Source organism: Phyllobates terribilis, unplaced genomic scaffold (genome assembly GCF_046119375.1).
Source record: "Phyllobates terribilis strain yellow unplaced genomic scaffold, ASM4611937v1 Scaffold_5__5_contigs__length_657084704, whole genome shotgun sequence".
NCBI classification, from domain to species: Eukaryota; Metazoa; Chordata; class Amphibia; order Anura; family Dendrobatidae; genus Phyllobates; species Phyllobates terribilis.
In genome coordinates, this window is record NW_027362765.1 from 626,314,198 (window position 1) to 626,338,356 (window position 24,159).

General features: G+C 42.9%; 1 protein-coding gene across 1 annotated transcript in view; it reads right to left on the reverse strand.

Moving 5' to 3' along the window:
* Window positions 1–24,159, reverse strand: part of PRPF19 (pre-mRNA processing factor 19) — an 88,571-nt gene that overhangs the window by 53,777 nt on the left and 10,635 nt on the right. Inside the window, exons 2-9 of the mRNA XM_073686123.1 lie at window positions 21,542–21,691; window positions 16,474–16,550; window positions 16,086–16,227; window positions 7,348–7,418; window positions 7,205–7,267; window positions 7,062–7,103; window positions 5,423–5,497; window positions 1,813–1,888 (exon numbers count right to left, since the gene is read on the reverse strand). Of these exons, the coding sequence (XP_073542224.1) occupies window positions 1,813–1,888; window positions 5,423–5,497; window positions 7,062–7,103; window positions 7,205–7,267; window positions 7,348–7,418; window positions 16,086–16,227; window positions 16,474–16,550; window positions 21,542–21,691 (696 nt within the window). The remainder of the gene's footprint in view (window positions 1–1,812; window positions 1,889–5,422; window positions 5,498–7,061; window positions 7,104–7,204; window positions 7,268–7,347; window positions 7,419–16,085; window positions 16,228–16,473; window positions 16,551–21,541; window positions 21,692–24,159) is intronic.

Consider the following 24,159-nt stretch of genomic DNA (forward strand, 5'->3'; position numbering starts at 1 on the left):
GGTCACTGTGCCTTCAATGACTTGCCTCCTATTTTAAATACTGCCTGTATAATTCTGTGGTATAAATCCAGAAATTTGTCTGCTGCAATATGGCGCCAAACAAGAGCAGCTGGATGCGCCAAAATGGAGACGCTTGTGCAGTACCATCTATTGGAAAGCAATGGTCTCTACAGCGTATGTGCGGGCGCCATTTTGCTGGAGGAAGAAAAAATTTGCCCGCAGCAATATGGCGCCGCTGGCCACGCTTGCGCAGTAGCATCTATTGGCAAACAAGATTGGCACTGGCCCAAATGCATACTCAATAGCATATTTTGTTTGCCGATAGATGCTACTGAGCAAATGCGGCCAGCGGCGCCATATTGCTGCTTGCAAATTTCTGGATTTGTACCACAGAATTACACATGCATTATGTAAAATAGGAGGCAGGTCACTGAAGGCACAGTGACCTGTTAGAAAGTATACAATGGAATAAATAAGCAGAGCACAAGATAAAGAGCCTCCCCACAGGCCGCCCCGGAGCACGAGAATATCATTATCTCCAAAATTAAAATAAAGATTAAAAAAGAAGAACAGGACGGATTTCATCAACCAAGGTATCATATTAATTAGTGTAAAGGCGCCCATCTGACAGTGTATGTGGTTTACTGACCACAATCCTGCTGACAGGTGAGCTTTAATGTTGCCTCAAGGAATAGAGTGCTTTAGCCTTTTTAACCCAGGTTAGAAGATCCTCCCCAAGACATGGCTAGAACACCATGTGCCGGATCTCTGTAGAGCCGGTTTTGATGAGGAAATGTGCAGAGTTCCCTTACTGGAGTAATTGAGCAGGGTAAGTAGGCACCATATTATAGCCTGAAAAGGAGCTGGTTACATGAAAGCTACAATAAAGTCAAGAGTAGGAAAAGTTAAAAAGAAAATGAATAAAACTCATTTGCTTAATGAAAAGTGGGACAAATGTAAAAAATAAATGGAAGTGTGAGTAATCTTTTCCTAACTTAACTAAGAAAGAATTACACACTTAGAAACCTCTGAAGCCACCAGCATCAACTTTTTGGTGCTTTTCCCTTTGGCGGAGGTAGACAGCACCAACAGTAATTCTGGAATATTAGGTGACACTACAGCAGGTAGGCTACAGCGAAGTAGAAGTCGTCCATGCCTCCTTTTCTTATAGAGGTAGAGCTGATAACAGTGAGGCTACACAAGTAAACTGTAAGGTAATTGGGTGATGTCTTTTCAACCCAAAAGGGAAAGAGGAAAAATAAAACAAAATGTACTTGCAAAGATGTACCTGCAAAGCAGGCAAGCAAGTCTGCCTCCTTTGACAACTAAGCTAAAACTCATTAACTTCAGGAGGGATTTAATTGGCAGGAGAGGCAAGTACTCAACTACCTATAGCTGGCAGGCATTAGCTCATGATCCTGTGTCCCACAATGGCACAGACGAGAAAAGCCCTAAGAATTAACCTAATCAGAAGCATATACGAGTGCCATTTCATCATCATCATCATCATCAAAAAGGAGTGCAGGGTCTTGATTTTATTAATAGGAAAGCCAGAAAAAGGCCAACACTTTGGAGTAAGTCTATGCAGTCTCATAACAGCATTAATTTGATTTTTCTATTTTTACCCTTTTAAGTCTAAAATCATGCCAACTTTGATGGCCTACATTAACTCTCTCAAAGTGGAGGGAGTGGGAGAAAACGCATTGTGGTGCGTTTCATCACAGGTCAATACAGAGGTATTCACTCCTAGAAACAATGCTTTTTAGAAGGAACAATGCAGTATTTATGGTCTTAGAAATATGGATTCCTCACCTGTGAGGGTTTTGTTTGTATCTGTTGGACACAGATCCAAAGCCAAGATGCCCGGAACACTTGCACTGTGTAATCCCTTAAAAAATAAAATAAATATGGGTGAAAAAAAGATTAGTGTTATCAGTAATTTGGTTTCTGGGCACTCAAACAGCGCCACAGGTAGTCGACTCCCAGCTCTAACTGGGGCATAAAAGAAAAAAGGGTAAATACCACCGGAGGCCATTTCACAATTTTGCATTTCAAAAAACCAGTCCGACATAGATGCTAAAACTTCTATCTACACTGAAAGATATTTGCTCACCTAAATGCATCACAATTTAATTTTCTACTCACCTTACATGACAGCACCAAAAAGGAGAATACCAGACTTTTCTCCCAAACGATAGATCAAGGTAATCTAACGTTTGGAAAAGGTTATGACCGAGGACAAGTTAGTAGTCCTGCAGACCTACTCAATGAAGTAGGTCTTATCCCAAGTGACAGGCAAAGATTAAAGGGAAGATGCCATACAAAAAAAAAAAAATTCAACAATTGAAAAAATGTAAAGTATTAAAGTTTTAATTTTTAAAAACAATATTATGTTTTTAATGAAGTAAAATATGAAAAATAATTACACCACTTCATGACTGGAGCATTTTTCGTTTTTGTTTTTTGCTCCCCTTCTTCCCAGAGCCATAACTTTTTTATTTTTCTGTCAATATGGCTATGTGAGGGCTTATTTTTTGCAGGACGAGTTGTACTTTTGAATGACATCACTGGTTTTACCATATCATGTACTGGAAAACGGGAGAAAAATTCCAAGTGCGGTGAAATTGTAAAAAAAAATATAATTCCACAATTGTTTTTTGGCTGTTTTTTTTACCACGTTTACTGAATGCTAAAACTGACCTGTGATTATTGTTCTTCAGGTCATTACGAGTTCGTAGACACCAAACATGTATAGGTTATTTTATATTTAAGTAGGGAAATAAAAATGCAAAGTTTGCTTTAAAAAGGGCGCCATCTTTCGAGACCGGTAGCGTCTCCATTTTTCGTGATCTGGGGCGGGTGAGGGGTTATTTTTTGCACGCTGAGCTGACGTTTTTATTGATACCATTTTGGCGTAGATCCGATGTTTTGATCGCCCGTTATTATAATGTTGCGGCGACCAAAAAAAAACGTATTTCTGGCGTTTAGATTTTTTTTTCTCGTTACAACATTTACCGATCGGATTAATTCTTTTTTAATATTGACAGATCGGGCGATTCTAAACGCGGCAATAACAAATGTGTACGTGTTTTGTTTTTTGTTTTTTAATTATTCTATTTTGAATGGGGCGATTTAAACTTATTTTTTTAACATTTTTAAATTATTATTATTACTATTATTTTTTTTTTTTTTAAACACACTTTTTCCTTGCTTCAATAGTCAATAGACTAGAGGCAGCACTTGTCAAATCTCCTCTGCTACATACAGGCAATTAGCAGGTTTGCTCTCTTGCTATAAGCACCGATCACTAGGCGGCGCTCATAGCAACCTGACCATGACAACCACAAGGGTCTGCTGCAGACCCCCGGGTTGTCATGCCAACCCATCGCGATAATGGGAAGGGGTCACTGCTGGGCGGGACCAATGCCGAGCTTTCGTCGCAGCAATGTTAAATGCCACTGTCAGATATTGGCAGCGGCATTTAACTGGTTAACAGCCACGGGTGGATCGCGAATCCACCCGCGGCTGTTGCAGGCAAATGTCAGCTGTATAAATCAGCTGACATGTGCCCGGCTCAGTGCGGGCTCAGCGCCTGGAGTGCGCTAAACAGGGGGTGCCGACGTGGTGCGTACTATTTCGCAGGTCGGAAAGGGGTTAAAAAGGTTTGGTATTTCCACTTTTAAACATTAGTGGGAGCAGCAGCTGAAATTTGCCATGAAAACCTAGTGTACAACTAGCTTACATTACAACTGCAGTAAATGTGGGCTGGATCTGCTCTCCTGTGTGTGACATTGCTCCTCTCCTCCCCTTCTGGGTGTTTGTGTTACAGGATAAGAGAGGATGAAGTGTAGGATCACAGTGTGGAGCCATTTTGTTGGTGACTGCCAGTGATGCTGACAAGCACCGTGTCACTGAGGACGGCCGGCAGCGCAGATTCTGTTAGATTGTGCTGCTAGCTGTATCATAAGCTAAGGTTAGATACGCGGAGTGTATCACGTGTGTGATTAGATATGCTTAGAGTAACAAGCTGGGATTAGATACAGGGCTCAATGTAGTGTATCACATGATGGGATTAGATATTGAGCTCAGCGCAGTAGGACACAGGATGGGATTAGATACACAGTATCAAACGTATGTAAAATTTGACCCTACTCCTTCCACTTCTATACGAGCAGTGGTGTAATGTGTGCCACCCAGTTGGGTGGTATGGGGGGGGGGGGGGGTTAGAGTGGGCGGTTACCTCAGGCCCCACGCTCTGAGTGGCTCACACAGAAACTGTATCGACTTGCACCGATGCAGTTAAACTCTGCGGCAGAGCAGGGGGACATGATCTCCCTGCACTGCAACGTGGCCGATGTGGGGCCCGTGAGCCAGGTGGGGGGGGAGGGGCCCCCACCCGTCCTCACAAATTTAATTGTATCGACTGGTTGCCGATACAGTAGAAAGCAATGTTGAGTGGCTCCCATCAATCCTACTCTGAAGTCACTGATGCAGACACTGACAACAGGCACGATGACGTCACTACATGGATCCCACTGTGCTGAGATGGGCGGGCGCTCGCTACAGAAACCAGAGCAGCAGGAGAAAGCCATATGGAGGCCGTCGGGGAGTGCATTACACTATATATGGAGGCCTATGGGGTGTGCATTATACTATATGGAGTATTTTATATTTTTAGTAATAGCACGGTCGCCTGCTGAGGTTCTCCTACATGTACTATTAGGGTGCACCACCGTAGTTGTAATCAGGGTTACCTGGTTAGGAGCCCACTCAAAAGTTTCACCATCCCAAACCAAAACCCTAGCTACGTTTCCGGTGACACCACTCCGTCCACTTCTATGGGAGCAGTGGTGTAATGTGTAGTGATGAGCGAGCATGCTCGTTACTCGAGATTTACGAGCATGCTCGGGTGTTTTCCGAGTATCTTCAACGTGCTCGGGTGTTCTGTTTGAGTCACTCCGTGGACACGATTTGCGACTGTTTGCCAGCTTTAATACATGTGAGGAATGCCATCTGTAGCAGAAATCAAAATCTCCTATGAACGCCAGCCTCGGGCCGGCATTCATAGGAGATTCACAATGACAGGCTCGGGGGTCTTCTGCAGACCCCCGGCTGTCATGACAAGCTGTCGGCCTCCGTGATCACGTGACAGGGGCATCAAAGCCGGATTGTGACGCACTTCCGGCCCGGAGCAAGTTAAATGCTGCTGTCAGTGATTGACAGTGACATCTAACGCGTTAACAGCCGCAGGTGGATCTCAGATCCACCAGTGGCAGTTAGAGGCACATGACAGCTGATCAGATGTCAGGTGCAGGGAGAGATGCAGGCTCTGTATCTGAACCCACATCAAAGGCAGAGACAAGACCTTGGACGTACCTATACATTAAAGGTCGTGAAGGGGTTAAGGTCTGTAGACACTTACCACATGAGAAGAGACTTGATGATATTTGCTGAGCTCCTCAGGCTTGACCAGATCCTCTGGGACCGTTTTACCACGCTGCAAAATAATTAAAATAGTTCGTGGACAAACATAACCAAAAGTATTTATGTATACGTTTTAACCTCTGAAAGGCAAATGTACATTTTCGTCACAGGTCAAGTGTAAGGGTGTATTGAGTGGGCTCAGCTCCACACCTAGCAATGCTGGCTTGCTCCGATGGCTGTTGCTTGACTATTTAAAGCACTGACAGCGGCACTTAAATGGCAATCGCAGGGAGCCCATTAGTTACCATTTTAAGATACACAGGTGTAATATACAAGAAACATTTACAAATACACTTTTTAAACTATATGCAAAATGGAGTACTGTATAGCCAAAAGGTTCGAATACTGTTTCTCTAATCCCTATGCCCAGGACCTATGCTATAGGCCTTCAGAAGTGATGCACATAGGAGCCTTTTAATTTAAAGAGTAACCTCATTTAAAAATTTAGCTCAGAAAATTAACAGTACACACAAAACTCAACTTAGTAAGAGATCTTATCAGACAAATTTGCTTATTTCACCTATTGGACTGATCATTCATTCTCAAGTCATGTGTAAAATCTGTATTCAGTGAAGACTGGAGTCACTTCGCCTATATAGGGTGCCAACCTCCGCTGTTAGGTAGAGGTTAAGAATAGGTGCGGCATTAGGGAGAGTTAATTTCTATCAAGTGTGTAGATCTACTTTTTTTGCGTGGTCATTCCTGACTTTTATTGTTTTGTGAGTGTATTTGTACGATTGCAGTTTTCTTATATCCTTGTCTGTTTACCCCTGTCTCTCTGATTAGTGTTTTCCTATACACTTCGGCCCCTCACTTCCCAGGGAGGGATCAGATAAGGGTTAAGTTAGGAGCGTAGTCGGACACCCCAGCGTCTCTACCATCCAGAGGACAGGGATAGACTAGGGCACCCCTAATTCAAGGAACCAGGAAGGTGCACAAAATCCCCTGTATCTACAAGACAGGAAAAGCACCAACCGCCAGGTCCCATCTCAACACTAGGAAAAGCACCAACCGCCATCTCAGTATTGGAGAAATCAATGGAGAGGGGAGGGGGAGGAGCTACAGGCAGGCACAAACATTCTGCTGTAAGTGCTATAGAACCTGCTTCCATCGCCTCTCTCAGTAATGGGAAGGTATGTGTGCAAAAGGAAAGCTTAAAACAGCATATTTTGGTTTATTAATATTTCACTCTTTTTTGAATATTATTTTTTCATGGTAGAATGTCCCTAAAAACAACATCTCACACCGTGAAAAAAAGGCCCTCATCTGGCTTGCTACAGAAAAATAATATAGAAATAAAAAAAAATAAAAAAGTTGAAAAGAAAAATAAACTGGTTTGAGGAAAAAGGCCATTTACGTACACAAACTAAAATAAATACAACTGGTTTCACCATACCTGGTAGCTACCCAAAATTACATATTAATGCGAGTACTGCTGATTTTTATTCTCGTACACCCATAAAATGGTGCACAGTCAATTCATCACACAAAAACAAGCTCCTACAGCTGTGTAGGAAACGTTTATAAGAAAAAAAAAAAAATAGCTGAATCCTGAAGGTGTTAAAATCTTTCCTTACCTTCTTACGCTCCGTCGTGAGCACTGTTGCTTTGTCCTGAAGCTGAATGAAGAAAAAGAAAAAAAGATTATAATCATGAGCACAAGAAAAGCAACCATTACTGGAGGCCAGCTTGATAAGCCAACAATTTCAGATACACTTACCTTTTGTATGATTTCTGCTGACATTCCCACCAGTTCTCCCAAATCCATTGCCTCTGCTGAACCCTACAAGGAAAATAAATGCCACTCAGAAATAGTAGTCAAATAGGCTGCACACATACTTACAATAGTACATATACACTTACTGCTACACCCGCTTGCAGTGTAGGGTTGGTCTGCACAGAAATACCAGCTTGTGGTTTCAGGGTAGCCAAAGCTGTAAAAACAAGGAGGGAAAAATAAAGAAAGAATAAATTAAAAAGTTGCATATTCAACATTCACTTTGTATCGACATCTAACTGACCCCTTCATCCCCAGGCCAAATTTTACAAATTCGACCACGGTCATTATGTGGTAATAACTCTGGAACGCTTCAACGAATCCCAGTGATTGAGATTTCTTTTGTGACATGTTCTACTTCATTTTAGTAGTAAAATTTTGGTCAATATGATTTGCAGTTATTTATAAAAATATAAAATTTTATAAAAAATGAAAATGTAATTTTCAAACTTTGAATTTTTATGCCCTTAACCCTTCTAACTTCGGAACAAAAAAAAAAAACACCATATCAGCAATTTCTTATATTTCCAACAAAAAAATCAGAATTTTTTTAGCGGCCACATCACATTTAAAATGACTTTGATGGCCTAGATGACAAAAATACCCAAAAGTGACCATTTTAAAAACTGCACCCCCTCAAAGTGCTCAAATTCACATTCATGAAGTTTATGAACCCTTTAGGTGCTTCACAGGAATTAAAGCAATGTGGAAGGAAAAAACTTCCCCCACAAATGTTGCTTTAGCCCCAAATTTTTCATTTTCACAAGGGTAACAAGAGAAAATGGATCCCAAAATTTGTTGTGCAACTTCAACGGAGCACGCAGATACCCCATATGTGGTGGAAAATTACTGTTTTTGGCGCACACTACAGGGCTTTGAAAGGAAGGAGCACCATTTGACTTATAATGCGCAAAATTGGCTGAAATAGATAGACACCATGTTGAATTTGGAAAGCCCCAGATGTGCCTAAACAGTGGAACCGCCCCCCCCCCCCACACACAAGTGACCCCATTTTGTAAACTACACCCCTCAAGGAATTATATAGAGGCATAATTATAGAAATGATAAGGCTTTTGATTTGACTGGTGTACGAGTTTATAATGTGGTGGTATGTGTAAGTGGTGCAGAGTACATCAGGATATAAAAAGTGTAGTGTCAACAGGGTAAAACCAAATGTTATCAATTTATGGATGTGTGGTACGCTAATCCTTAATGCAAAAGGCCAGGTTCCACAATGGTAAATGGTGTCTTTACATATTCCCCTCTTGGAGCAAACTCTGCACCTTTTCTGTGTTCTTCCCTTCCTCGCAGTTTGGGGAACCTCACTGAGATAATGTTGCCCTGGTATGATACGGGCACTATCAGTTTCAGAAGTACTTGGACCCTCACTTTCCTGAGTGCCAAATATTAGGGCCTTGATGATTACCTTCTTAAACTGAAGGAAGGTCCCTGTATTGCCTGCATATCAAAACAGCACAAAAGAATTGCACGGTGCCATCGGTACAATGTCAGATTTTTGTTCCATACTTTTGTTTTTCGCATGGCACTGTGTGGTTTGAGCAGGGCTGTGGAGTCGGTGCTCATTTTGGTGGAGTCATAGTCGGTATAAAATGGACCGACTCAGACAATACATAATAACTTGGGTACAGTAGTTCAATGCAGAATGTGCTGAATATTTTTTCATAGAAATTTGGGAAAGTTATGAAATGTCCTATAAATGGCTGTTCTATTCCTGATCTAAGGCTACATTCACACACAGCCTTTTTGCTGCATTTTTTGAAGATACGTTTTTCAGCTGCAAAAGCAGATCAGCTTTTTAAAAAAGCGCATCACCTGAAAGATTTTTTGAGCTCATAGATAATGTTTTCAATAGCAAAACGCAGATTAGAAAAACGCCGCACAAACTGACATGCGCATTCTCTATGAGGATCCGTTTTTGAGCCCAAAAACGGATCCTCACAAAACGATGTGTCTGAATGTCATATCTTGAAACCCATTGACTTTGCTGGGATGCCCAGAGTCACTGCATTTTACTGCAAAAAACGGATCCGCAAAAACGCTGTGTGTGAATTATGGCCGTAGCCAGCGAGGGGCAGGGGGGGCAGATATGTTTAAAAGACAACTCATCCAGCTTGTTGTGAAGGACGGTGTACCATTATCATTATTTGCACGACCAGCTTTTACAGCTCTTAATGGAGAAATGACCCGCAAACTTGGTGTTTCTCTGGAAAGAGAAAGTATTAGCAAATTAGTGATTGAAGAAGCCCTTAAACAAAAGGAAGATCTTAAAAAGACTCTCAAAAGACGCTTCATGTTTCTTAAAATGGATGCCTGCACACGTCACAGAGTGAACTATTTTGCCATTGATGTAAGCTATGTTTGTGACAACAAAGAAATTGTTACCAAGACACTGGCAGTAAAAGATCCTAAAGCTGATCACACCAGCCAGATTCTCCAGGCCTTAGTGGAAAAGGTTCTGCAAGATTACGAACTCAAAAAAGAACAGGTTCTTGCTATTGTAACGGACAATGCTTCAAACATGATAAGTACAATTACACTGATGAATGAGAGGAATGAACAACAGCTAGAAGAACATGTAGGATTCAGTATGTTTGAGATGGAAGGCCACAGTGCTGTTCATGTAACTGAGGAACAAACAGATATTACAACAGAAGAGCAGCAAAATTATACTTTAGAAATAGATGATCTTGTTGAAGCTGCTTCACACCTCTTTCCTATTCATCACATGCGCTGTGTTGTGCACACGCTGCAGCCGGCAATAAGAGATAGTCTGCAAGAAGGACCTGCTGGAAATCTGATTGGAAAAGTGAGGAAATTGGTTATTGCCGCCAGAACCCCTAAAATGGATTCCATCTTGAAGAGACTTGCTGGGAAAGGGGCAATTAGCGATCAAGCCACTCGGTGGGGCAGCACTTATTTAATGACTGAGCGATTGCTTGAACTAAAACCACTTCTTATAGATATGGCGAACCCTCAGGTAACCCTAAATGAAGGTCAATGGACACAGGTGGCTGAATTGAAGGAATTGCTTAACCCCTTCGCAACCTTGGGTTTTGTCGTTTTTGCTTTTTCGTTTTTTGCTCCCCTTGTTCTCAGAGCCATAGCGTTTTTATTTTTTGGTCAATATGGCCATGTGAGGGCTTATTTTTTGCGGGACGAGTTGTACTTTTCAACGCCATTACTAGTTTTACCATATCGTGTACGGTAAAACGGGGAAAAAATTCCAAGTGCGGTAAAATTGCAAAAAAAAGTGCAATACAACAGTTGTTTTTTATTTTTATTTTTTTTACCACGTTCACTGAATGCTAAAACTGACCTGCCATTCTTATTCTCCAGGTCATTACGAGTTCGTAGACACCAAACATGTATAGGTTCTTTTATATTTAAGTGGTGAAAAAAAATTTTTAAAAATAGCGCCATTTTCCGAGACCTGTAGCGTCTCCATTTTTCGTGATCTGGGGTCAGGTGAGGGCTTATTTTTTGCGCGTCGGGCTGACGTTTTTATTGATAACATTTTGGGGTAGATCCGATGTTTTTATCACCCGTTATTGCATTTTATTGCAATTTTGCGGCGACCAAAAAACGTAATTCTGGCGTTTAGAATTTTTTTCTCGTTACACCGTTTACCGATCTGATTAATTCTTTTTTTATATTGATAGATCGGGCGATTCTGAACGCGGCGATACCAAATGTCTACGTAGGGTTTTTTTTATATATATTTTATTTTGAATGGGGTGAAAGGGGGGTGATTTAAACTTTTATATTTTTTAATTTTTTTTTATATTTTTAAAAACTTTTTTTTTCACTTACTGCATGCTTCAATAGTCTCCATAGGAGACTAGAAGCAGCAGTTGTCTGATCGGCTCTGCTACATACAGGGGACGAGCAGATCCCCTGCATGCAGCAGAAAAGGTCCTGTGCTATGAGCGCCGACCACTAGGTGGCGCTCATAGCGGCCAGATCATGACAACCACAGGCGTCTGCTGCAGACCCTGGGTTGTCATGCCCACCCATCGGTGACCCGCGATCACGTGACGGGGTCGCCGGTGGGCGGGGTTTAGGACGCGCAACCCGGAAGCGCGCGTTAAATGCCGCTGTCTGAGATTCACAGCGGCATTTAACATGTTAACAGCTGTGGGTGGATCGCGATTCCACCCGCGGCTGTTGCGGGCACATGTCAGCTGTAAGAATCAGCTGACATGTGCTCGGTTCAGTGAGGGCTCAGTGCAGCAGCCCTCACTGAACGGGGGGTACGCAAATGTGCGTACTAAGACGTCATGGGTTAGAAAGGGGTTAATCACTCTTTTACCGTGACTAAAAAAATTACAAGCTGAGGATTTAACTCCTGGCATTTTCATAAGGGAGTGGAAGAACTTGCTATTTTGCCTGTCCCAAAGAGGAAGTTTAATCGCAGATGGCATTTCTGCTTCAATGAAACGGAGAGAGACACAGCTATTGGAAAATAACATTTTTCTGGCAGCTGTTTATGTGGACCCAAGTCATCGTATACTGCTTGATGATCAACAGCTTACTAAAGGAAAAGAAGCTCTGACTGAGGTAGCAGTTAGGATGAGGGGCCTACAGGAGGACTGCCAGGCGCAGGGGGACTTGGGTCCTGACAGTGCTACTGCTGCCATATCTTCATCCTCATCAGATGAGGAGTTTGACTTTGACAAGTATTTGGAGGACATGGAGCAGGCAAAGCGTTGCCGCAAGGAGAAAGATTTCACTCCGTCTCCTATAGCAGTGGTCCCCAACCTTTTTTGCACCAGGGACCGGCATGAAGCAAGATCATTTTTCCATGGCCCAGCAAGGAGGGGGTGGGGTGGGCGGGGCTTTGGTCATATGGGGGCGGGGTAATGGAGGGATTTGGAGTTTAGTGCATACTTATCATAGTGTAGACCAGGTCCCCGCCAGGAGCTATGCCAGGAGCCCCACATAATGTGCTGTGCCAGGAGCCGCATCACTGAGGCCCCATCACGCCCTGCAGCAGGACAGGGCAGCTGTCCTGACAGCTGCTGTTCAGCTGCATTTACTTCATCCCAGGGGCGGACACAGACTGTAGTGGGCCCCTGTGCAAGAAATTTTTGGGGGGCCCCCCCGCCCTTCATAAGGCAACAAAGTTATGTAAACATAACCCCCCCATGTGCATCTCTCACCCCCCCATGTGCAGCTCACCCCCGTGCATCTCTCATCCCCCTCCGTGCATCTCTCATCCACCCCCCGTGCATCTCTCATCCACCCCCCGTGCATCTCTCATCCACCCCCCGTGCATCTCTCATCCACCCCCCGTGCATCTCTCATCCACCCCCCGTGCATCTCTCATCTCTCCCCTCCCTCCCATGTGCATCTCTCATCCACCCCCCGTGCATCTCTCATCCACCCCCCGTGCATCTCTCATCTCTCCCCTCCCTCCCATGTGCATCTCTCACCCCCCCGTGCATCTCTCATCTCTCCCCTCCCTCCCATGTGCATCTCTCATCTCTCCCCTCCCCCCCCCATGTGGATCTCTCATCTCTCCCCTCCCCCCCATGTGCATCTCTCATCTCTCCCCTCCCCCCCATGTGCATCTCCCATTCCCCCCACTCCTAGTTAATTGTATTTAAAAAAAAATAAAACTTGTTATACTTACCCCCATGCGATCCCTGCAGAATCCTGGTGCTCGTCCAAATCGCTGACACCAGGTTCTCCTGACTTCCGGCCATGTGACGGCGCCGTCACATGACCGGAAGTCAGGGGAATCATGAAGGTGCTGCCGCAGCAGCGCAGCGCTAAGATGTCCCGGACCCGGCGCTTAGCATGCGGCCGGGGGCCCCATGAGGAGAGAGACGCACAAGAGGGGGGCTCCTACCGGCCGGGCCCCATACTGGAGTCAGGGCAGTCATGCCCTGATGGCGGCCCTGCTGGAGGCTGGAGGGGCCCCCTCTCCCCGCGGACCGGCTGAAAAACCCCAACGGCCCGGTCCTGGTCCGCGGACCGGCGGTTGGGGACCTCTGTCCTATAGCAAGCAGATTGACCATATTTCAGCAAAATGTTTCACTTGCTCTCAAAGAAATAGAAAAATTCAACCCTTCATCAAAACTGACTGTACATGAGGCAATTCCTTTATACCCGGAAATTGTTAGAGATGTTGCCCATGTGGTTACGGCTTTGCCTCCAACCCAAGTTAGTGTAGAGAGATTGTTCTCTAGCCTTAAAATTATTAGGTCAGATTTGAGGTCATCTATGAAGGAGGATCTGATGTAATTGTCTCCATTTCTTAGAACAAATTCATAGACTGCACAAATGTTATTTAGTATGTTTTTGTTGAAAACTGTTTTTTTGCCACTTACATAGTTTATTACATAGTGTTATATAATATATGTAATCGATATTACATAGTGTATTACACATTTACAATTTATTAGTTTTTTGTGTAATAAAGTTGTATTCCAATAAATATATATTATGTTCTATCTTAATATTTTGATTATTGTATCATAAAAATGATATGTCTTATGTTCACATTGTACTACAATAAATTTTTCACTTAAATATAAGCAATAAATGTGGGAGTCGGAGTCGTGGAGTCGGAGTCGCAGGTTTGGCTTACTGACTCACAGCCCTGGGTTTGAGGACCTGATCTGGGAGATCTACAGCCCCATGAATTTATTATAATCCAGGATACAATCTGGCTTTCGGATTTCTGTTGTGATACCTCGGAGAGTGGAAATTGAGGAGTTGGAGGTTTGGCTTACCGACTCCACAGCCCTGCTCACTATGCCCCAAAATGTCATACTTTCTGCTTCATTTAATTGGGTCCATCTAGCAAATGATGACATGGGATTTTGGGTGAAAAATTGATGGGCATATATTGTCTGGGCCATCATAAGATTTATTATATCCTCAAAGAATAAAAGACTTGAAAAACTCAATTTCAGTGAGGCCTGCAGAGTCCAATTGGATTCCTGAGCGGCCTATGAAATCCAGAATAACAGGCTGAAAATTTTCGGGATGGTGGAGTCCATATGGGATCAACTAATAAAGGGGCTGCCCGAGTCCTAAGGCGCCTTGCTGGGGGTCCTGCCTCACTAGAAGAGGAATGTGACATTTTCCTCACTGGCTGAATCTGTGCCAGAGGCAAGGAAAGCGTACACCTCCTCTGTTGAATAGCGTCTGCTTGACAAATAAGTCATTTTTATTTTATTCTTCTAAACACTGGAAATGTGTGTGTAAGTGGTGCTTTTACACGTGTATTGCGTGTTGCATGTATAAAAGGGGTACTATTTATTATTACATTTAATATAAAAAAAGAGAAAAAAAAATCAGTTGAAGTAAAGAAAACTTGTATATAAAAATAAAAAGCTACTAGGCACTATTTTTTTTCCTACAAAAGAAAAACGGATTTCACTAACCCTGCAACGTCGGCTCCTGTAATACCCTACCAATAAAGCTACTTGGTACGGTCAGGTTTTTTTTTTTGCCTACAAGAATATTGGACATGACTAACACTGCTATGTCCCTTGGCAACAACTGATCAGAGATCTGCGATCGCGAGAAGTACACAGGTTAGTGTCGCAAAACAAAAAGTGCGCCAAAAAGCAATTGGGTGGTAGATGCGGGACGCACATACAAAATACGCCCCAAAAAAAAAAAAAATGCACCAAAAATGCAATTGGGGAGTGGGAGGAGCTGGAATAGGGATCAGGAACTGCGGCTGCAATCAAAGATCAGTCACACAGAGCGGAGCACATAAGATCAGAAGCTCTGGATCTGAGGGAAATATGGCATGCAGTTTGGTGGTCATTTCAAATTAACCCTTTCAGCGCCGATTGATCAGCCTCTCTGTGCCAAAAAGGTTAATAAACACAGGTTACACCGAGATCACCCCATCCCTTTTTACTGCTATGATTGGTGCTGTCCCATTCAATTTTTTTTTTCCAAGCCTTATTGCTAACACTGTGATTGGATGGTCAGAATTGCTTGGCCAATTACAGCAATCACCAATGGGGGGGTGGGTGGGAATTTAAGTGTGGTGACCGGAACTTGCAGCACTGTTCATGTGGATAACTTCCTGATTGATGGGGGGGGGGGGGGGGGTCTGTTGACTAGGACTCTACCGATCCTCGAGAAGTAAGGCTCTGAAGATTCCAGTGTGAATGGAGTAGTGGTCGAGCATGCACACTTGCCACTTCTATCATTCTTAGGCAATGTTCATATTACGTTTTAGCCTACCGTTAGTGGCTCGCATCTAACTTGCATCTGGAAAATTACAGTCAATGGCTTAGTCAGCACAAAATGTCCAAATCCTGTTTTCTAGGGCTTCAGACAAAACCACCATTGCTAAAATGCAATCTGGCATAAAAGGGAAACTGGCAGCTGGATATGCACATGTAGCTCTTTCAAAGACAAGTCATACCTTTACATGGCCAGTCCGTTCCTTTGCTATAGAGAGATAGTCTTCTGAATAGATATACCACGTGAGCAGTACAGCCAACTAGTAGCCGCTAACGAGCTGCAGTTCTCATACTTTCTTCCAAGGAAAGTATGAGTGAAGTGGCCAAACAGCAACTGTAAACCGTCATGCCACATGAACCAACAGCCAAATCATGCAAGCCTCAGAAGACCCATTGCCGTTGCGGGAGGAGAGTATCATTTTTTTTTTTTATACAGGGAAATATCATATTTAAGAAGGGGTTGCCCAAGTAGTAAACAACCCATTTAATGTTTAGGGCAATACAAAGAGCAATTAGTAAAGCTATAACTGACCAATTATGGCGACGTTTACTTTGTAAATAGCCTTTAAAAGCAAAAACCCATGTACCTTCACGTGCAGCTGTTACTTCCTTAGTAAGACGGGCTATGACACGACAAGCAGCGTCATGCTGGTAGAGAGCGTGGGAAAGTTCCTGGCGAGTAGTCTGCAGCTGCTGCCGCAGAGTGAAGCTATGAAGCATTACTGCATCCTAAACAGGAGAAAAAAATAAATAGAAAATATAAGTCAAACAAACATCCACACAATCACAGCCAAGAGAAAGCCACGCGACGTGTCATCAAGAGGATCATGTACACAAAAATATATAGTAACCTTCCATTCCCTTCACTTACTCTGTAAATAGAGATGCGTGTGACAGTATATAAATTACATTTAAGCTGCAAAAAAAAATAAGTTGCCAATCCACATGATCTTCAAAACACCGAGCAAAACTCACCCACTCATCCTGCAGGGACTTGAGGATCGCTGGGATACTTGTAGCTGAAGGTGGCTTTGGACGAATTGGGTGAGCAACTAAGGGAGGTAAAGGGCAATGTAAGATTCAATTAGTTATCTCCACATACTGAAACAATTCATTTAGGATGAACCCTGTTTATTTTGTACATATAACTACAGTAATTCCAATATACAGTTGCAATCAACATTATTCCAATTGCAAATTAAATTCATTAGCAAATAGCATGACTTGTCTGCAATAAACCAATGACAAGAATATTATAAGTAGCTCAATACAATAAATAACAAGTGGTTGCTCCAAATTCACCCAGAACACCACTGCAGACTTCGAATTCTCCCCCTTCATGACAAGCACCTTTAGCACTTAGTATAGCCCCCTTAGCTTTTATGACAGTGATTACAAGGAATCTTAGTCCATTACTCATGGGCTATGGCCAGCAGATCATTACAATTCTTGGGTTTACATGCAGCAACTATGTTTAAATCCCAGTAAATATTTTCTATGGGGTTCAGGTTGGGAGACTGACTGCCACACCAGAATCTTCCAGGACTTTTCTAAAACTAAGCCTTGGTGAACTTTGAGGTATGACTAGGATCCTTGTTCTGTTGAAAGGTCTAATGACTCCCAATCTTCAGCTTCCCCACAGAAAACATGATGTATTATCCTAGGATTTCCTGATATCTGATTGTAGGGTGGAGGACAGGATAGATTCAAGTTTCCAGTGCCAGAAAAAGCAGATCAGACCCAGAGCATCATTAAGCTTTACAGCATATGCTTAATCATTTCTCCTCCAGACATACCGCTGATCCATGGGCATGAACAGATCCTATTTTTCCTTCATGGTTGCACAGGACATCAAAGCTTCTATAGCTTATTTATATGGTTTGAGCATATTGGAACAGACTTTTCTCTTGTCTTTTTGGGTAAGGAGAAGTACACTGGGTACAGAAAGTATTCAGACACCTTTAAATTTTTCACTGTTTCATTGCAGCCATTTGGTAAATTCTAAAAAGTTCATTTTTTTCTCATTAAAGCACACCCTGCACCCCATCTTGACTGAAAAAAAATCAGAAATGTAGAAATTTTTGCAAATTTATTAAAAAAGAAAAACTGAAATATCACATGGTCATAAGTATTCAGACCCTTAGCTCAGTATTGAGTAGAAGAACCCATTTGAGCTAGTACAGCCAGGAGTCGTCTGGGAATGATGCAACAAGTTTTTCACACCTGGATTTGGGATCCTCTGCCATTCTTCCTTGCAGATCCTCTCCAGTTCCGTCAGGTTGGATGGTGGACGTTGGTGGACAGCCATTTTCAGGTCTCTCCAGAGATGCTCAATTGGGTTTAGGTCAGGGCTCTGGCTGGGCCAGTCAAGAATGGTCACAGAGTTGTTCTGAAGCCACTCCTTTGTTATTTTAGCTGCGTGCTTAGGGTCATTGTCTTGTTGGAAGGTGAACCTTCGGCCAAGTCTGAGGTCCAGAGCACTCTGGAAGAGGTTTTCATCCAGGACATCTCTGTAATTGGCCGCATTCATGTTTCCTTCAATTGCAACCAGTCGTCTTGTCCCTGCAGCTGAAAAACACCCCCATAGCATGATGCTGCCACCACGTTTCACTGTTGGGATTGTATTGGGCAGGTGATGAGCAGTGCTTGGTTTTCTCCACACATACCACTTAGAACTTTTTGGTGATAATTCTATCTTCGTCTCATCAGACCAGAGAATCTTATTTCTCACAGTCTGGGAGTCCTTCATGTGTTTTTGAGCAAACTATGCGGGCTTTCATATGTCTTGCACTGAGGAGAGGCTTCCGTCGGGCCACTCTGCCATAAAGGCCCGACAGGTGGAGGGCTGCAGTGATAGTTGACTTTGTGGAACTTTCTCCCATCTCCGTACTGCTTCTCTGGAGCACAGTCACAGTGATCTTGGGGTTCTTAGTTACCTCTCTCACCAAGACTCTTCTCCCACGATTGCTCAGTTTGGCTGGACGGCCAGGTCTAGGAAGACTTATGGTGGTCCCAAACTTCTTCCATTTAAAGGGGTTGTCCTCTACTTTAAAAAAAATGCCAGTATGTTTTAATGATAAATACAACCTTCTAATTACCTTGCGCTGCTGATAGCGCCACTCACAGGCAGTATCAGCAGCGCAAACTAATTAGAAAGAAGGTTGTATTTATCATTAAAATACACTGGCATATTTTTACAAGTACCGGACAACCCCTTTAAGGATTATGGAGGCCACTGTGCTCTTAGGAACCTTGAGTAATTGCCAGATCTTTGCCTTGCCATAATTCTGCCTCTGAGCTCCTTGGGTAGTTCCTTTGAGCTCATGACTCTCATTGGGTTTGACATGCACTGTGAGCTGTGAGGTCTTGTATAGACAGGTGTGTGCCTTTCCAAATCAAGTCCTATCAGTTTAATTAAACACAGCTGGACTCCAAAGAAGGAGTAGAACCATCTCAAGGAGGATCACAAGGAAATGGACAGCATGTGACTTAAATATGAGTGTCTGAGCAAAGGGTCTGAATACTTACGACCATGTGACATTTCAGTTTTTCCTTTAATAAATTTGTAAAAATTTCTACATTTCTGTTTTTTCAGTCAAGATGGGGTGCAGAGTGTACTTTAATGAGAAAAAAGATACTCTTTAGAATTTACCAAATGGCTGCAATGAAATAAAGAGTGAAAATTTTAATTGGGTCTGAATATATTCTGTACCCACTGTATGTCAGGAATGGAGACATTCACATTTACTATGCGCAATGAAACCTTATACCAGCTGCCACCAAATCTTGCAGTAGGCCTTCAGCAGTCACACAAGGATTTTAACCACCTGAGTCATCAAATATGGTGGCTTCCTCTTTCTGCCATGTCCAGGTAGTTCCTTTAAAGTTTTAACTTGTGAACCATGCTTCCCAATGCATCTCAAGAAACAGTCAATGCCATTTTTTTTTTGTTTCAGTTTCCATGTTTCAACAAGGTAATGATCACTGCTCAAAGGGGCTGTCAGCACAGAATAACTGTTCAAACTAAGTCCCACAGGATGGTGCTTCATGGCGGGGCCAATCATTTACATACACTTTCACAACTGCTTGTTTCCCTCAATCTCCGCCCTCTTCTTTGATTGACAGCTCTGGCTTCATAGGGTCAGAGAAGGCTGGAGATAGATGGAAAACAAGCAGGTGGGAAGGTGTACATAAATGATGGACCCAGTCATGAAGCACCGAGTGCCTGTACTTTGTCAGCACAGAATAGCAGTTCAAAGCAAGTACAGGTGCTCAGTGCGCCATGGTGAGGCCAAACATTTAAGTGCACCTTCCCACCTGCTTGTTCTCCCTTGTTTCTCTTCTTTGATTTACAGTTCTGGCTTGATAGAGCCATAGAAGGGCAGAGATAGATGGAAAACAAGCAGACGGAGAAGAGAACTAAAATGAAACGCCCCGCCATGATGCACCAAGGGCCTGTACTTGGTTGGAAAGGTCCTTCTGTGCCGACAAAGTCCCTTTAACTTTTTTGGCCACTCTCTTGATAAGTAGGAATATTAGTGACGTGAAAGGTGTTGCCAATGAAGAATCAGCTAAGATTCCTTCAGAAAGCTGCCAGAAGCTGGTGCCTGACTATACATAGTGTTTACAGCAGGTCATAACAGCCAAAAGTGCCCTACTAAGATCTAAAGACATGCGTCATATAACCTTGTAACATATTAGCACTTTCAAGCTCATTAAATGGTTGTTGTTTTATTACAAATTTTGCTTATAAACCTACTTTGTACATTTACAGATTCCACAGAAAAGCGAAAAATCCAGCACGAAATCCAGGTTATGTGAAAAAAGTTAAAACTCCATTTATTGTGAAAAAGTTAAAACAAGCCAATGGGACCTAGGAGTCACAATAACATGTTTCGAACTCATGTTCTTAGTCATAGTGTGACCCATATCCAAAAAACCAAAAGACAAATAGATACACAAATGGCAATAATTAGAAACACATGTGCTGGAAAAAAGAGCGACTTGAACACATGGAATTGGGGTTGACCTTATGTGGTTATGTACACAAATTGAGGGGGGAACCAGACCATCCTGGATATCAGGGGTTAATATATTAATGAAAGATCATTTTTTACATTTAGACCTTTTGGTTTACATGTTTTTAGAATTAGAATCCAATAGGCTTCTTTATGGTGTAAAAGTTCTTTATAATTGCCGCCCCTTTTGGGTAAATTAATTTTATCAATAGCTGTAACACATAAACCAGAGGTATCACCATCATGTCTCATGAGAAAACGCTGGGAAGCCCCTGATAAACTCCTGGTGGTCTGGTTTTGTACATCATAAATATGTTCAGAAATACGTCTACGTAAGGTCCTTGTAGTACAGCCTACATAATTCAAATTGCATATAATACAATGTATAATATACACAAGCCTATTGGATTCTAAATCTAAAAACACAAACCAGAAGGTCTAAATTTAAAAAAAATGATCTTTCACTAATATATTAACCCCTGATATCCAGGATGGTATGGTTTTCCCTTTTTTTTTTTTTTCCCCTCAATTTGTGTACATACCCACATAAGGTCAACCCCAATTCCACGTGTTCAAGTCACTGTTTCTCCAGCACATGTGTTTCTAATTGCCATTTGTGTGTCTATTTGACTTTGGTTTTTTGGATATGGGTCACACTATGACTAAGAACATCAGGGTTCGAAACAGGTAATTGTGACTCCTGAGTCCTATTGTCTTGTTTTAACTTTTTCACAATAAATGGAGTTAATTTTTTTCACATTTCCTGGATTTCGTGCTGGATTTTTCGCTTTTCTGTGGAATCTGTTGGAGGTTTGAGGCATGACTCTTATCCTTGCACAAATAAGGTATGAACCTCCTGAAGAAATTATACATGGTGAGCTGAACTTTTTTCTTTATACATATTAGTACATTTACAGTTGCAATGAAAATTGTGTAACCCCATTGATAAACAAATTATGTGTCCAAACGTGAGGTTTTAAAGATTGGTCACAGAATTATACAGCCAACACTGGAACAAAACTGACCTTTAATATCAATCAACTGATCTTCACTCAGTGGTTGATTAGTTACTGGATCCGTCCCATTTTCAGCCAGATATTTCTCAATGAGACGCCTATCAAAGACATGACCCGATAATGGAGAGATACAAGGACGGTCTGTAACCTCATTACTGACTGTAAAGGAAAAAGAAAAAAAAAAAAAAAAAAGTTTAATGTAGAAATATTCATACATACACAAATATATCTCAGGAAGTGGCATTCAAAGCCGTCAATATAGTCTCTGGTTTAAAGTTCTCTAATTAAACTCCTACATTAATGTTCTCCTTCCTCTTAGGGGTCGAATCTGTATGTAGTTCTATGCTGTGATCCCTTTGCATCGATACTTTTGTCACAGCACACTAGGGGCTGTATGGTCGGGCTCAATAGCTGAGCCTGGTTCATATTTAGAAGATGACGGCTGTGTTACATAGCTGGCATCCGCCTGTTAACAGCAGTGGCCGGAGTGAGCCTCAGAACAATTGCTGCTGTAAACCATTCATATGCCCCTATCAGTCACTGACGCAATCACAGGGCACAGATGGATTGTCACTGCAGTCAGGGTCCTGCTGAAGGCCTTCATGGCTTTCCCAACTTTTCAAGCAAAGTAGATATGATTTCACTAGATGGTGGCCCGATTCTAATGTATCGGGTATTCTAGAATATGTATGCGGCTGACCGGGCGCAATGAGTAGAGCAGTGTTTAAATTTGGCGCCAATATCGCTGATTGGTGGCGGCCGGCGGCCGCGACCAATCAGAGAACCCTGTTAGTGAGGACCGGAGAGCGTGTTTAAATTTGGCACCAATATCGCTAATTGGTCGCAGCCAGCGGCCGCGACCAACCAGTGAATCATATTAGTGAGGAGCGGCGCTGCCTGTGCAGGTACTTCCGCTGCGAGCAGCCGGGAGATGACCGGCTGCTTGCAGCAGAAGTATCCCGACCGGCGGCGCTGCTCCCCGGTCCTCCCTTCACACTTGCCGTCAGGAGATCAGCGGCGCTGCCGGTCGGGGTACTTCTGCTGCGAGCAGCCGGGAGATGACCTGCTAGCGATGGTCATCTCCTGGCTGCATCGCCGCTGACCTCCGTGCGGCAGATGAGCCGCTAACGGCCACCATCTTTTTCTGAAATCCCGCGTCCGGACCAATCAGCGACGCGGGATTTCCTGGACAGAAGGACAGACAGACAGACGGGATAAGACGATTATATATATTAGATGAAAACTCAAAACCCCACCCACAACCCAGCATCCACTGCAGGGACCGCCTCACTTGAAGTATTATTATTCTTTATTTTTATATAGCGCTAACATATTCCGCAGCGCTTTGAAGTGACATCAGTGGTGGGTCACGTGATGCCTGTGAGCGGCCCACGGTAGCGCCGCTCACAGGCAGTAACGGCAACGTAAGGCAATTACAAAAACCCTTAGGAGCCCTGGATGAATGCATTGGGGGGGGGGGGGGAAGGAGGGGAGTAATAAAAAGTAGCGACCAACTTCTTTAAGTGCAGAATCAAAGCTTTTCTGTGATAAAAAAAAAACAAACAGCAATTAAAAAACAAAACACTTCAAATCTGTGGGAAAAAAAAATGAATCAAATAAAAGGGGAAACTGCAGAAAAAATATAATCAGAAGATTGTTAATTTGATTTATGGCACAGTTACCTGCAGAAAACATGCAGGTAAAAAGTCTGAATATAAGCCATGTGTGAACAGTTTTAGGATTAGTAGATAATTTGAAGGTGAAATTGGAACCTGTGGTTGTCAAACAACCAAATGTTACCTCATGTGTGGTGTCTGCGCCACAATACATTTCAATTGAATGGGTGTCCAAATATGCACATTCAACTGAAAAGAATCACTGACTTAAGAGGCCCCCAGGACTGGGCCACAATCATCAAGGGGGCTCCAATGCCTGTGGGCCACATGAAATAGCCTCAGGGACCGACATGAGGCCCTCGGGCCGCGTGTTTGAGACCGGGGCCCTAGATCATTTTTCTTTGTTCACCAAAAAGAGCTGGCTCGTTTGGATCCCAATCAGAAGCCTATTTCAATGTAAAAACATATTCATGGTACAATAAGCAGACCGATGGGGTCAAAAGCTCGCCCACCTGCATTCAGCCAACAACAGCGTTTTTTAAGGCAGGTGGGAGGGCTTTCAGTTTCATCAGCATCTGAACATAGTCATTTTAAACCCAGTGAGCGCAAAAGACAACAAGCGGCTCTCACGGGAGTGCCGGCATGCATTCTTCTAAGCGCTTTGTGAACGACCCATAACTAGTGCTTAGCCCTAGAGAAAAACAAAATCCCAGATAACCCCTTTAACTAGACTTCTGTTAAGGTATACGCAAGATACACCCCCCCCCACCAGGTGGTAAAAAAAACATTTTTCAAGCGAAACACACTTCAGGACACCCTCTTAGTTTCTGGCATTTTGTAATCCTGAAGTATCTTTTCAGCATTATTCCGGTAACTTTCTAAGTGCCTGTTCCATGTTTTCCTCTGGCATCGTGTGTTTTTTCAGGGTAGTGGGGGAGGGGCGGCATCTTTTCTGGTGTCTTTTGGACATTTATTGACATACATGAAACAATTAACACAACTTTTTTTCAG